This window comes from Achroia grisella, unplaced genomic scaffold (assembly GCF_030625045.1).
Source record: "Achroia grisella isolate CSIRO2021 unplaced genomic scaffold, CSIRO_AGI_Agris_v1 utg660, whole genome shotgun sequence".
NCBI lineage: Eukaryota > Metazoa > Arthropoda > Insecta > Lepidoptera > Pyralidae > Achroia > Achroia grisella.
In genome coordinates, this window is record NW_026712984.1 from 203,597 (window position 1) to 219,295 (window position 15,699).

A 15,699-nucleotide genomic window follows, 5' to 3' on the forward strand; every position below is an offset into this window, starting at 1 on the left:
TATAAATGACTAGTTAATCCACGCAACTTCGACTATATCGCATGTTCCTCGTTTTGTCTATCAGTCTGTCGGTCTGTTTGTTCCGGCTAATCTTTGAAATGGCTAAACTGATTGTGACGAGATTTTTATTGGTAGGTAGCTGATGTAATATAAGTTACTAAATAAGTAAATAAGTTACTCCTAACTTAGACTACTTTTATTTTAGAGAAATAAAGTTATATTCCACGCGGACGAAGTCGCGGTTGCAGCTAGTTATACATATAAATACCCAGATCGATTCAGACAATCATTCATGTACAATGTGAGGAATGGAACCCGCGACCGTCGGAAGTAAAATAAACGTTTGACCACCGAGACCGTCTGTTGTATTGAGTCCACTTCTGATATATAACTATTCATTTTAATTTTGTTCTTATATTAGTTGGTTTTTTTGTGAAGTAAAATATGTTTATTTGAAATATACTATTTGTAGTTTATAACATTATATAATAGTTATGAAGAATTCGTTTATCTTCTTACATTATTTACTAATAGCACAACAGTCACAGATAAAAAGTATGCTAACATTTATATATACATACTTAGAAACAAAATCAACTGCATGCTGTGATTGTCATTTTGTACTATGTTTGTCTACAAACATAGTACAATAACATTTTATGATTTTCAAAAACAGACTTGGAGGCGTAAGCTTGTTAAACATTATCTTGTATATAAAATTCTCGTGTCACAGTTTTCGTTCCCATACTCCTCCGAAACGGCTTGACCGATTCTCATGAAATTTTGTGAGCGTATTGAGTAGGTCTGAGAATCGGCCAATATCTATTTTTCATCCCCTTAAATGTTAGGGGTAGTCCTCCACAAACAATTTTTATATTTATTTTAAGGCAAAACAACGTTTGCCGGGACAGCTAGTCTTATATATCAAATTCTTGTGTCACGATGTCAGTTACCATACTCCTCTGAAACGGTTGACCGATATTTATGAAATTTTATAGGTATATTCAGTAGATCTGAGAATACGTTTATAACTATTTTTTATACCCCTAAGTGTTAAAGATGACTCAACAATATATTTTTATTCTGTGGTATTAAAAAAATCATACAACCCTATATTTCCACCCTTCTACCACCAATCAATATTTTTTAATAGCGATATTAGTACTTACATTTATATGGCAAAAAACATTTGTCGGGACAGCTAGTAGTTATATAAAAAAATCACAATATACATATGTGGTTATCGCGGCTAGTGTGGGATTCATACCCATTAAAACACCATTGTGTTCCGCCTCCTTGCCGTGATGTCGGGGTCACGGGGTCACTGTGGGGGACCCCGGCAAGGAGGCTTTCGCGTTCTACCGTGACCAGCGTCGTTGAACCTAGGCATTAGGTTCTACTAGCGCTAATGACTTAATATCCGGTTATCTGAATATATCTATCTGATAATTATCATTATATTACAACGATATTAAAAAAGAAAAGCATCTCAACTACGCTATATTTTTACTTTTAGAACTTTTGAACTAGTGTAATTAATAAAATGAATTTTGTTTAAAAGATTGCATTAATGAAAACAGTTCTTGGTTTGATTTCATGAATTGAAAAGTAAAGTTTTTGTTATTTTACAACTTGTCAGTTTTGACAAGTTTTAAATAATAAGAGTTAATTTAAGATTTGAATGCTATTTACTTATAAATAACAATGGACTGAATTTAAAAATATTATTTTAGATATTGGACATAGGCCTATGTCCAGAAGTGGACGTCTTCCGGGCTGCGATGATGATGATGATGATGATGATTTTAGATATTGAACAATAAAAACAAAACCGGTGTTTCTGAGTTGACGGCAAGTTGACCTCCACGCGGTCCTGGAAACTACCGTGGTAAATTGCCATCTGCCTAGATGGGCTAACTGACCTGACCTCATGCTCATATTATGATTCTCCACTGGTGCCTCGCCTCGTTAACGATTTGTTAGTACAGGCGGGTGCACAATTTCATTATAATTCGTTAAAAAAATTAGCATGGACTAACTGATTATACTTAGTATAAAATCTGTTAGACTTTTATTAAGTACGTTCGATAATTTTTTGACATTTGACATGTACACAATGACACATCAAGAAGCAATGTCGCAACGATGGGAATAATACTTGCGTAATTGTACAAACTATTAACCCACCTGAGTTATCTTACACAACATTAGCATACCTCCAGTCTCCAATATAATAAACACTACTTAAGGGGCTAAATAAATATAATAATACTAGCTGACCCGCCAAAAGTTGTTCAGCCATATAAATTTATATCACTATTATAAATAAGACTTGATGGTAGAAGGGTGAAAATTTTGGGTTGTATGTAAAAAGAAATGTCCAGTAATCTATATATATATAAATAAAATTGGAGTCTCTTTGTAATATTGAAATAACCGTTACTTAATGATACGGTACATACAACAAAATAACATTTTTTAGCATTTTTGTCTGCCTGTCTGTTTGTTCCCGCTAATCTCTGAAGTGGCTGGATCGATTTTGACGGGACTTTTATTGGCAGGTAGCTGATGTAATAAGGAGTAACTTAGGCTACTAAACTCTAATTAACTAAAATAAATCTCTAATTAACTTTTTTGTTAAATTCCATGCGGACGAAGTCGCGGGTACAGCTAGTATAAAATAAGATTTCGTGGTAGATCATCCTTGGGGGTATGAAACATATACTACCTCCTATTTTCAGATCTATTAAATATACACACAAAATTGTATAAGAATTCGTAAAATCAATTAACAATGTCAAAATATTCACATAATTTAAGAACAATAATAACCTCCTCCTCGTGTTAATAATAACAATGATAATAATTAGTAGTCTATCACTGAAGTTAAAAATCATATTGGCAAACGTCGGCCAATCAACACGAACTCCACGTGTGAAGTCTGTTGTACCCCTCATGCGTTATCATTCTGGACGCCAAGCTGTCATGCTCGTGTACCTAGTAATCTAATATGTCCTAATGGCACATGTGAGGCCTTTGTCTAGAAAGTCTATAAGCCTAGAAAGTGCGTAACTCTCGCATCATTAGTAGTTATATAACTGAGGTAATAAATCATATGTCTATAGGTAGGCTTACGATGCGCTCGCTACAGGAAACTCGAGTGTATGCTGACCCTAAACCAGAAAGTACTATTATAAAAATTATGAAAATTATGGCCCGTGGTTTTAACCACGGGCCATAATTTTCATAATTTTCGGGACTAGAGTAAACGTAAGGTAAACCTTACGTTTACTCTAGTCCCGCGAACCATTGCATTATGACATCACATCACCCAGCTGCGTTTTACACATATTTGATGAGTGTAATTTTTTTTTATTTTGGCACGGTTCTTAAGGTGCGTAATAGCCTTACCTATATATTTCTTAAAAATTATACTATGAAATGCAAAGATCTATATTTTTACATAGTATAAATCGCTTCCGCTGTCTATTCGTTTAGATCTTTTAATCTGCGCAACGAATTTGAATGAAGTTTCCAACAATAGATAGTGATTCATGAGGAAGAAATATATGTATATGTATAATACATGTCCACCCGTGCAAAGCCGGGGCGGGTAGTTAGTATATAATAAAAATGTAAATGTAAAAATTGCTGTCTTAGGGGGTGTATTTCGGACTTATTGTAATTCATTGAGAGGCACGTCGTCATTCAAGGCTGTACATGACCAATAGGGTCTTTGAGTTGAGAGTCAAGTCACTAATCGTGTACATAAAAGATATATGATAAAACTAGTATTGGGAAATTTTTAAAAATAATAATAATAGAATATTCATAAAACAATAGTTATACATAGAATAAAAGGCAAAATTTCTAGAATTTTTTACTTTTATTCTATACGTTTGTACTAATCTCAGAATTTGTAGCCGATTTATGAGCGGTGAGAGAATCTAATGCATTGTGGTAGGCTTACATTTAAATTTTATGTTTCTTTTATTCCAATCGGTTTGCAAACAAAGGTCAAATAGGTATTAAACAAGACTGGTACTTCCACAGATTATTATTTCTGATTTATCTCATATTAAATCAAATAATACATTAGAATATATATCGCATTTTTCGGAATAGATGACGAACTTTATTCCATAGAAAACGCGAGTTATCTCACACGCAGGTGAATGACTGATTTACTTACATTCTTTGTTTATGATGCTCAATATATATTATTAAGAGAAATATTAAAACGTATTTTTTAAATAATCTTATAAAGATGTATTGCTTATCGGCCGTTGCGCTGAATATTTCGAAAAATACGATATAGATGATAAAGGACAGGTGCACCCGACATGGCTAACAGCATAAGCGTGGGGGGTGTGCTGACTGACTTGACTTCATGCTTATCCTGCCATATATTTTATATAATTAGGTATTGGATATCGAAAGTCTATTTCATTACTTTACGGATATATATTATTTTGTATAATTCTATGAAATAGAAATAATCTTTATTCAAATAAACTCATTACAAGCACTTTTGAATAGTCATATTTTGATTCTACCACTCATTCGGAATGCAGATTCATCACAAGAAGAATGAGCAAGAAACTTGTGTGTTGCTCTTTTTAATAGATGTTTTTTTTTATATAAATAATTACAGTATAACAAGTAAGAGGCATGCGATAATCAACATAGAAGTCGCTACGCACTCATTATTAATGTAATCAGATAATATTGTCAGTGCTATAGATTTAAAGTTTTTCTATAAAAACATTATTATCGTTAACGAATTCTTCAATTTTATAGTAAGCTTTTTTGCAAAGGAACTGTTTTATTTGACATTTAAATCTTTTTTCTGGCAGATTTATAACAGACTCTGGTATTTTATTATAAAACCTTACGCAATTGCCATAAAACGAATTACTAACTTTAGCCAAACGACATTTAGGTAAAATCAGTTTGTTATTGTTACGTAAGCTTTTATTAGTGCAATCACTAACTCTTTTGAAACTGTCTATATTCCTTCTGGCATAGATGATATTTTCATAAATGTATTGTATATTCTACCATTATCTTGTAAGGACGCAAATATTCGAAAACTTGAACATAGCTACTGGAAGAGGGTCTATTGATGATCAAATTCCGCTGAAAATCACTAGGTTTCCAAGTATATCCGAACTCTATTCAATACCCGATGATGCCTCGGTGAAACACGTGACTCAATATAGGTGTAGACTCAATAATGGTCAAATTTGATCACGAATAGAGAAGGCAGTAACGCTTCCAATTGCGATGGTCAAGTTTTTACACTGAATATTTGATGTCACACACACGCTAATGGCAGAACTAAACAAAATTAATGTAATGGATATGTTATTATGTTGTTTAAGTAATTATCCCTTTATTTTTAATTGCAGCCTCACCAGCGTATACCTACCACATTTCGTTATCACCCAAAAAAAAAAGCCTCTGCCTACCTTATCTGGGGTTACACATATTGTAAATAACCTCAAAAAGATCAACAAAACATAATAATTTGCAAAATCACAACATTATTATATTTGAATTAAAAAGAAAATTTATATTTATTCATTTATGTATGCATATAACTATAATATATATGTATTTAGTTCGATAATTTTGCATTCCCTCCAGAGGAACACACTATACAATTAAAACTTTGGCCGTATCAAATCGCAGCTGAAGTACTACATAATATATTTATAATAAAAAAAAAGGAAAAATGTGATAATAAAAACATTAGAGAAACATATAAATTTAATAAAATATATATATATCTGGGGTTACAATCGTGATGGTATATTTATGTTTAAATACAGATTAAACAAGTACCTAATAGAGTAATACAGGTATGAATATTGTTGTAATGACTCGAACCAGTAATAACCTCGATACAAACGCTTACCATATAACCATATAATCCTGTCTGTCGACCGTTAAACTCGCTAAAGCCGGTTCTAAACGGAGACACACAGTGTTCTTATTATCTTTACCAATATATACAACTGAAGGGTTTGTTTGTTTGAACGAGTTAACATGAGGAGAGGGGGGGGGGGGATTGTCAGTAATGTGGACTAATGATTCCATTGCTAGCAATGTACCATGTCAGGTCGACCTCCACGCGGTTCCCCCTGGAAACCATCGTGTTAAATTCCTGGTGAATTTGTCACGATGGGCTAACTGACCTGACCTCATGCTCATCTTATCATCCTCCACTAATGCCCCGCCAGCGTAAACCGTTAGTGCAGGCGGGTGCACCATTCCATTATCATCCACAAAAAAAAACATGAGGAGAGGGAGGAGTATGGTAATTAATGGGGACAATAACCGTGTCAGGTCGACAACCATGCGATAATTGTGAAACCACCTTAATAATTTAACTTTATATGCATATCATCCTCCACTGATGCCCCGCCAGCATGTACTGTTCGCTTATTCATAATCCAACGTTTAAAAAAACGAGTAAACTTGCAACCCATAAACATTTCGTGGTCATCATTGAAAAGATATTTTTATATTTCATAAGCCTTATGCTTATATATATATTATTTTTATTTATTTATTTGCTTCAGGTTACTAGGCCCATATTATAAATACCTTATAGACTAACATACATTCTATATTAATTATGTAGGTACAATATCATTAAAAGAAGTTTCTTGTCAGTTCTTCTCAGCTCTAATGACGAATTGATTGATTTGACTGATTGATCGATTGATATACCGATATCTGATTTACTATAAGTGTCTGTAATTAGATCTACATAATTATAGACATTTTTAATTTGTTTTTATTGATTTGCGGAAGATTATAGACTATTTAATACCACGCTACAACTTTGAGGAGTCGATCTAAAAGAACAAAGTGAAAACGATAGGCCGTACTATAAGCGCAATCTATACATCTATACATATAAATAAAATTGGAGTGGCTATTTGTAATATTGCAATAACAGTTTTTTACTACAATGCATGTAGTAAAAAACGAATATAAATACGGTACATACATCAAAATATCATTTTTTACAGTTTTTGTCTGTCTGTCTGTCTGTTCCGGCTAATCTCTGAAATGGCTTGACCGATTTTGATGGGACTTTTTTTGGCACGTAGCTGATGTAATAAGGAGTAACTAAGGAGTAACTTCAATTCCACGCGGACGAAGTCGCGGGAACAACCAGTTAATAATAATAAGCGCATTTGGGCGATGTCGTAGGTCAGGCCCGATTTCATTTGGTTTTATTTACACTGCGAGTAGTATGTACAGAGGAGTACAGCTCAATTTGTCTCCATTAAAAATCTATGCAAATCTCACCAACACTAATATAAGACATGAGAAAGTCTGTGTGTGTCTGTTTGTTTGTGGTCTTTTAGCCATTAAAAATCTTAATACAATTTATCATACGTCTTGTCATAAAGTATATGGATATACCTATGGTATGTCCATAATATATCCTAGTACCGCGAAACTACGTCTGTAAGTAGCATACTTACTTGACATTTATATATTACTAGCTTTTGCCCGCGGCTTCGCTCGCGTTAATTTATCCCCTTAGAGGTGGAATTTATCAAAATTCTTTCGTAGAGAATACCTACGTCATAGGAGCTTTATGCATGCAAAGTCTCAGTCCGATCGGTTTAAAATTGACAAAGTTTTATACAAACTTTCATCCCTATTTTATCCCTTTGGGGGTAGAATTAATCAAAATGCTTTCTTAGCGGATGCCTACTTCATAACGTCTACCTGCATGCCAAATTTCAGCCCGATCCGTCCAGTGGTTTGGGCTGTGCGTTGATAGATCACTATGTCAGTCACCTTTGAGTTAGATATATATAGATATTATATATTTCGCCCAATTTATATACGATCTTTTTAAATTATAGTCTAAGTGTTATTCTGATGTACAAGCTATATTACTGCAAAATTCAAAATCCGTTCAGTAGTTTTTCAGTGAAACAGTAACAAACATCCAACCAACTCATAAACTTTCACATTAATTATACATATTATTAGAATGTTATATTTTATCTCAAAAAGTAATGTATAATGAAGTAAAATAGCAGATTAAAGATAATATAAATAGACAAAGACGCGAGTAATATCTAGTATTTTATATCTGCACGTAATAATGCGAGAGTAATTGATCGAGTTCCCTGCAGTGTATGGGGCATAGTCCACCATGTTAATTGGTGCAATATAGACCGCGCGTAACTCATACGTGCGTAGGTTCAGTCTTGAAATAAGGTTCAATCGATCGACATTGGACTATAGCCGTACGACCTCGGTGATCTAGCAATTTAGAATACCGATTTATTTCCGATGGTCATGATATCGATTCCTCGCACGATACAAACATTTGTTTTAGCGAGTATCAGAGTTTGTATTCGGATGTTGTCTATGTATTCAATAAAAAATATTTAAGTATTTCTATCAGTTATTTAGTACCCACAGTACAAGTACTCTGATTAGTTTAGAACTAGATATAGCGCTAGTGTACATTGTCCTGGATTATAAATAAAAAAATATTTTCTTGTATTCAAATTGGACACAAGCAATGTGTTACTTCCGTATGAAGTATCATTGAATGAATCCACAATATCATCCACTAGCGGCTAAGGTTATATTAGTTAGCTGTTAGCTCAGCTTTTAACTATTATAGTTTTCCTATTTATGGAGCAGAGCTTCACCTTATATCATAATAATAAAAAATACTTATATATGGCAATAAATATCTCAATATTTAACCGGATAAGAAAGATTAAGATCCGTAACAAAAAGACAGTCTCAATGAATCACCTAACACATATACACAAAGAAGTGACTGAAAACCTCTAACAGTGTACAAAAATTTCCAGCACGCACTTCTAATGTTATATCACAAATCGTTTTGTTGAACCATAAAACGGGATGTTTACGACTTTTGTGGTTTATGTATGCTGGTAAACGTAATAGATTCCTGTTGAAATAACATTATTAGGTAAGTACTAACCATTGTGCCAGATTTTATGTGTATACAAACTCAGGTAACGATTTGTACATATTTTACATGTTTATTAGTACATGTTTTCTTTTTTGTAACTGGCAATCGTTGCTTATCTACATGAACAGCACAAAATACTGCGTCGTCCCGTGACTCCGAGGCTCTTGATACTTTGCCACTACTGAGGTTTATATCATGGCTCCATACCGTATATTTCATGGCGAAATCTCACCCTTCGTCTATTTCTTTCAAAATACATCTTACAAATTTGTCTATATCTTCTTATTTATATTATACATCTTTTTTTTTTTTTATTCATTTATTTATTTATTTTTTTCTCTTTATTTTGGCAACAAACAGTCGTTATAAAAACATATATTGTTTTTAAATATAATAAAATAGCGATGAATCAAAAACTGTGTGTTTGTCTATTCATTTAGTTGTCTGTATATGTTTTAAGCTTTTACGTAAAAACGGCAGGTGCAATCAGGATGAAATTTATACAAAATACATTTCCATGTAGGGTACAAAGTTTTAAAAAGTAAAGCAGAAAATTAGTAATTTGTTATTAATAATTATAAATACACCATTTACAATAGTTTATTAATTTATTATTTAATAAAATAATAGTTCGTAATAACACGGATAACATCGTAACTAATAAATACAAATGTTAATTTAGTATGCTGTAAGTCCAATAGACGGTGTTTACAAATGTACACTCGGATGAAGATATGGATACCTCGAGTATTTTAATAACTAAATATGATTACAATGGTAACATACCCATTAAAGCCATGAAGAACTGGTTGATGAGGCCACCATTGTTGATGCGGGTCAACCATTTCACCGACGGCATGTGGAACATAATGCCGTGCAACGAGCACTACCGACTTTGACTTCTCACATACACATTGTATGCGACGAACGTTGTTTCTGTAAAAAAGAAAAAAGTTGTACTACAAATATATATATATTTTTGGTTCTGTTTATCCTTTATTTATTTCGCAAGTCTCAATATATCAACCAATTTGACAGGTGTGTGAAAGAGTTTTTGAGTTATGAGGGGGTCAAAAGTGGCTCCAAATGGTTCGTGTAAATATACACACGGTGCTGCTCGCCAGTTCTCTTACTTAATCGGACAGGAAAGGGAACTGCGCCTTTTCTTGTGTAATGGTATACAAATTGACAGCAAGTGTCAAACTATTGTCTATATACGCCACCGAGGTTCCCGATTCATGACGATTTATGCGTTAGAGCAATTGAATAATATTAATAATTATGCCCTAATGGACAATTCAAACAACGTCATGTAGTCCCAAGGTAAGCAGAGTTATCGGTACTAGATAGCTGATATAAATGCTTAGATATTTTTTTTGTAAATACATCTTCTATGTATACTTATAATAAAATAGAATGAGGGAAGGACATTCTTAATAATGTGAATAATAACCCCATTGACAATGCCTTCCTTGACGCATTGGCAACGTACCATTCCAGGTTTCCGTCACGTGGTTCCCCCTGGAAACCATCGTAGTAAATTGCCATTTGCTAAGATAGGCTAACTGACCTGATTGAAGCTCATTTTATCATCCTCCACTGATGCCCCTCAAGCGTAAACCGTTAACACGGGTGCATTATCACTCATAATATAAAAATGTACATAGAAAACATCCAGATCGATACAAAAAATCTCACTTATGAATGTTTGTACAGTGCGAGGAATAGAACCCGCAACCATCATTTGCTTCTTCCTTATCCCATTTATTTGTGGTCGTCGTAATATGTTTTTCGCTTCCATTCATCCCTGTTCGCAGTCATCGCGTTATTTACTTCCTTTCTTACCATATCATCTTTCACACAGTCCATCCATCTCTTTTTCGGCCTTCCTCTGCCCTTATAACCATCCACATTCATATGTAACACCTTTCTTTAAATATTATCCTCATTCCTACGCATTACATGTCCATACCATGATAGTCGATTACTCTTCAACCTCTCTGACACCGGTGCCATTTTCATACTTCCTCGAATAGAACCCCCGACCATTGGAAGTAAAGCGGTGTGCTAAACCACAAGACGACTAAGGCCGTCAAATATAATATAGATTAATATTACAGGTTATAGAAAGCTTAGTACGGACAGATAAACAATGTTACCACGACAACAAGCTTCTGTGTCACCTTAAAAACGTGACGAAACTCGATAGTCACTTAAAGCACATAGACGGCACGTGTTTGTTCTTATTCAAGCATGCGTTGCATAACAAATTTATTACATAAGAGAACTTGCATCGTAAATTGATAAGTAATCAAATCAATATATTAATAAAAAAGACCAAACAGTGCCAGAACTTAAACTAAACAAATAATTAATTATTACAGAACTTTTTGATAGGATATAAATATATAATCTTATATATAAAATTCTTGTGTCACAGTTTTCGTTCCCATAGTCCTCCGAAACGGCTTGACCGATTCTCATGAAATTTTGTGAGCGTATTGAGTAGGTCTGAGAATCGGCCAACATCTATTTTTCATACCCCTAAATGTTAGGGGTAGTCCACCCCTAATTTTTTTTATTTTAAGGTAAAACAACGCTAGCTGGGCCAGCTAGTATATATATATATAAATCTCAGTATAAAATCTGTTGAATTTGTATTTGTGGGTATATAGTTGTGTGTTTAAATAAAAAATCGTGCAGTTGCATAATGCGAATAAAATAATTAGTAATTTAAGTAAGAAAGAATAAATCTTATAAAATACTAGCTGTACCCGCGACGTCGTCCGCGAGGAATTTAACTTTATTTTTCTAAAATAACAAGTTTCGCACTCATCCACGTTTATGTACGTCTTATAGAGCTGTAAAGGCCAGATGCGGCCAACAGCACTAGAGTTATTCGATAGAGGGTTGCATTCTTTCATATGCTTTTTTACGGTTTACACAGCGCCAATTTTAATCAAAAGTCCTTAATCATTAAATTTTGGAATTAAAAATAATAATAAAAAAAAACAAACAATCAAATACATTCCTGTATTTATTATAATTTGTAGCTAGAATTAGTAGTAAATAGAATTGTTGCGGGCGATACAGCTATTTAAATAGTAATTAATTACTTTATATGAAATCTAGTAATTACAATTATGTATAAATTCAATAGAAATTTAAAAATTATACAAGGAAAATATTAACAAAGTAATCGATTTCTTTGTATGTATAGTTTTGAATTATTCAACAAATATTATAAGAAATACATTAGTATTATACTATATCTCTTCTTTTATAGTTCCTACTTCCTGTCGTGGTTTTTCCTCTCATACATCATCAGAATAATATACAATCTATATATATATATATATATACAACTGAAAGGTGACTGACATAGTGATCTATCAACGCACAGCCCAAATGACTGGACGGAACGGGCTGAAATTTGGCATGCAGGTAGATGTTATGACGTAGGCATTCGCTAATAGAGAATATTGATTAATTCTACCCCCAAGGGGATAAAATAGGGGATGAAAGTTTGTATGAAACTTTGCCAATTTTAAACCGATCGGGGTGAGACTTTGCATGCATAAAGCTACTAAGACGTAGGCATCCCCTAAGAAAGGATTTTGATAAATTACACCCCCAAGGGGCCACCATACCATTTTATAGAGCTTAATATATATATATAGTTAATAGCTCTTTGACTTCAAGGTCTCTACAATAAAACTTCTCTGATTACGAGGTGCATATATCCTTTATAATGTGTCTGATTTACAACTTTGACGTTAAAGTTTAATTTAAATTAAGTTTAATAAACCAATGACTTCTTTACAACAGTAACTCCTGGTTAATTCGGTACCTTGCTTGCTTGTTATATATGTAGAGCTATAAACTGAAAAACTATTTGACCGATTTCAAAACTTCTTACTCCATTAGAATGTTACATATTTCTGAGTACATAGGCTATATTGAGGGGAAGGTGCTTGTTAGTAATGTGGACTCAGAACTCCATTGCTAGGAATGTACAACTGATTTGGGGTTCTAGGTTAATCAGGTTGATCTCCGCATTGTACCCCTGGAAACCATCCTGGTGTTTTACCACGATGGGCTAACTGACCTGACTTCGTGATCATTTTATCATCCTCCACTGGTGCCCAGCCAGCGTAATCCTTCCTACGCTAGGCGGGTGCACCATTCCATTGTCATCCATAAGAAAAAACATAGTCTATATTTATTACTTGAAAAAAAGTATTGAGAGTTCCGCATTCCTAAGGTGTAAAAATATCCATACAATGTCTTACATTCGAAAATATAAGAAATAAAATAGCAATTTGAAAATAAACCGTTTCATATTACAATCGTTGGTTACTATTACTTATATTGACTAGTATAGATAATTGTACTTCGTTGATATAATTTTAGTGACAAATAAATGGGAGACTATTGAGAATTTTAAAGTTATCCTACACCAATGTAACATATTCAAGGTAATTTATACATCTATACATATAAATAAAATTGGAATGTCTGTTTGTAATATTGAAACAACCGTTTTTTACAACATGTATATGAATATAAATACGGTACTTTTACCAAAATAACATTTTTTATAATTTTTGTCTGTCTGTCTGTCGGTCTGTTTGTTAAGGCTAATCTCTGAAATAGCTGGACCGAGTTTGACGGGCCTTTTTTGGCAGGTAGCTGATGTAATAAGGAGTGGGCACTTAGGCTACTTTTATTTTAGAAAAATTCTTAATTATTTTTATTTTAGAAAAATAAAGTTAAATTCCACGCGACCGGGAACTGCTAGTCTATAAATGAAATAAAAAAAAGCATGTAAATAATATCTGGCATAATGTCACAGGATTCGTGTTTATGGTATACTCCTCCGAAACGGCTTGACCGATTTTTATGATTTTTTATATGTATATTCAGTAGGTCTGAGAATAGTTTTATAACTAATTTTTATACCCCTAAGGGTGGCTCACCACAAAACATATTTTTTTATATTTTCGTCAATTTTTTAAATTTTTATTTATTTATTAAAAAATAATAAATAAATAACAACCCTATATTTCACCCTACTATCACTAATCCCTATTTTTTATAGCGTTATTAATTTATATGGTAAAGCAACGTTCGCCGGGACAGCTAGTTTATTATACATTTATCTCAAAATGTTTAAAAAACAAATATCTATGTATATATATATTTTTGCCTTCTTTTTTGATACATTCACACGCAGAGAGTTACATTGTCGGCGAGTGAGAATGGTTCTATCATGAATAGTTGTGATATTTGATTGACATTCAATTGATTTGCTACTTGTAAATCAATCAATGAGATCGTGATATGCATTCGTTGATTGAAAACGATTTAGAGGTTAAGCAACTCACGAGAATGTCAAGCTACGTCGAGTTTGAGATTCTCAATTATCTTATGGTTTTGTACTTTTTTATACGGAACTGATATTTGTTATGTAAGTGCGATGGTAAACAAACTGGCAGCCTATTCGATGGTAAGTGGTACCTATTATCTAAATAAATGAAAAGCACCAGAGACATCACATCTTCATTACGACCATGGTCTTCTGATGTATTTTCATTTAATTAAATTCAGGCTATTAACGGCCCATATTATAAATACCTTACAGACTAACATATATATGAAAGATATGAAATCTATACATATAAATAAAATTGGAGTGTATGTCTGTAATATTGAAATAACCGTTTTTTACTACATACATATGAATATAAATACGGTACATAGGTACACCAAAATAACATATTTTACAATTTTTGTCTATCTGTCTGTTGGTTCCGGCTAATCTCGGAAATGGCTGCACCGATTTTAAGCAGTAACTTAGGCTACTTTTATTTTAGAAAAATAAAGTAATGTTGCAAAATTTCACGTGGACGAAGTCGCGGGTACGGCTAGTTTCATATAAAAATGAATATAATATGTCTGTGTGGTCACGGCACTAATGACAGCAATCTGCCACGGTAGCGGCGATATACCACACCCTTCGGCCAGTAGTTCTCCTTCATGAAGGTGGTCAGCATGTTGGATGGAACTATTGCCGCTATAAAACATACTCTGGCACCAGTGAATGACAATCGGATGATTTCATGAAGTTCGATTAACTTCAGTTAGCGTCGTGTAGACTTCACTAGTCTATTACAAATCAACCAGGATGGTGACCGTGGATATCGACCTGACAAATGACAATCGGATGATTTCATGAAGTTCGATTAACTTCAGTTAGCGTCGTGTAGACTTCACTAGTCTATTACAAATCAACCAGGATGGTGACCGTGGATATCGACCTGACAAATGACAATCGGATGATTTCATGAAGTTCGATTAACTTCAGTTAGCGTCGTGTAGACTTCACTAGTCTATTACAAATCAACCAGGATGGAGACCGTGGATATCGACCTGACAAATGACAATCGGATGATTTCATGAAGTTCGATTAACTTCAGTTAGCGTCGTGTAGACTTCACTAGTCTATTACAAATCAACCAGGATGGTGACCGTGGATATCGACCTGACAAATGACAATCGGATGATTTCATGAAGTTCGATTAACTTCAGTTAGCGTCGTGTAGACTTCACTAGTCTATTACAAATCAACCAGGATGGTGACCGTGGATATCGACCTGACAAATGACAATCGGATGATTTCATGAAGTTCGATTAACTTCAGTTAG

The 15,699-nt window shown here is 33.5% G+C and overlaps 1 protein-coding gene across 1 annotated transcript in view; it reads right to left on the reverse strand.

The window, feature by feature from the left end:
• The window catches only part of LOC131849626 (facilitated trehalose transporter Tret1-like), a 28,999-nt gene extending 19,077 nt beyond the window's left edge, over window positions 1–9,922 (reverse strand). The window contains exon 1 of the mRNA XM_059199736.1: window positions 9,779–9,922. Coding sequence (XP_059055719.1) covers window positions 9,779–9,860 — 82 coding nt within the window. The 5' untranslated portion in view covers window positions 9,861–9,922. The remainder of the gene's footprint in view (window positions 1–9,778) is intronic.
• Window positions 9,923–15,699: the final 5,777 nt, after the last annotated feature.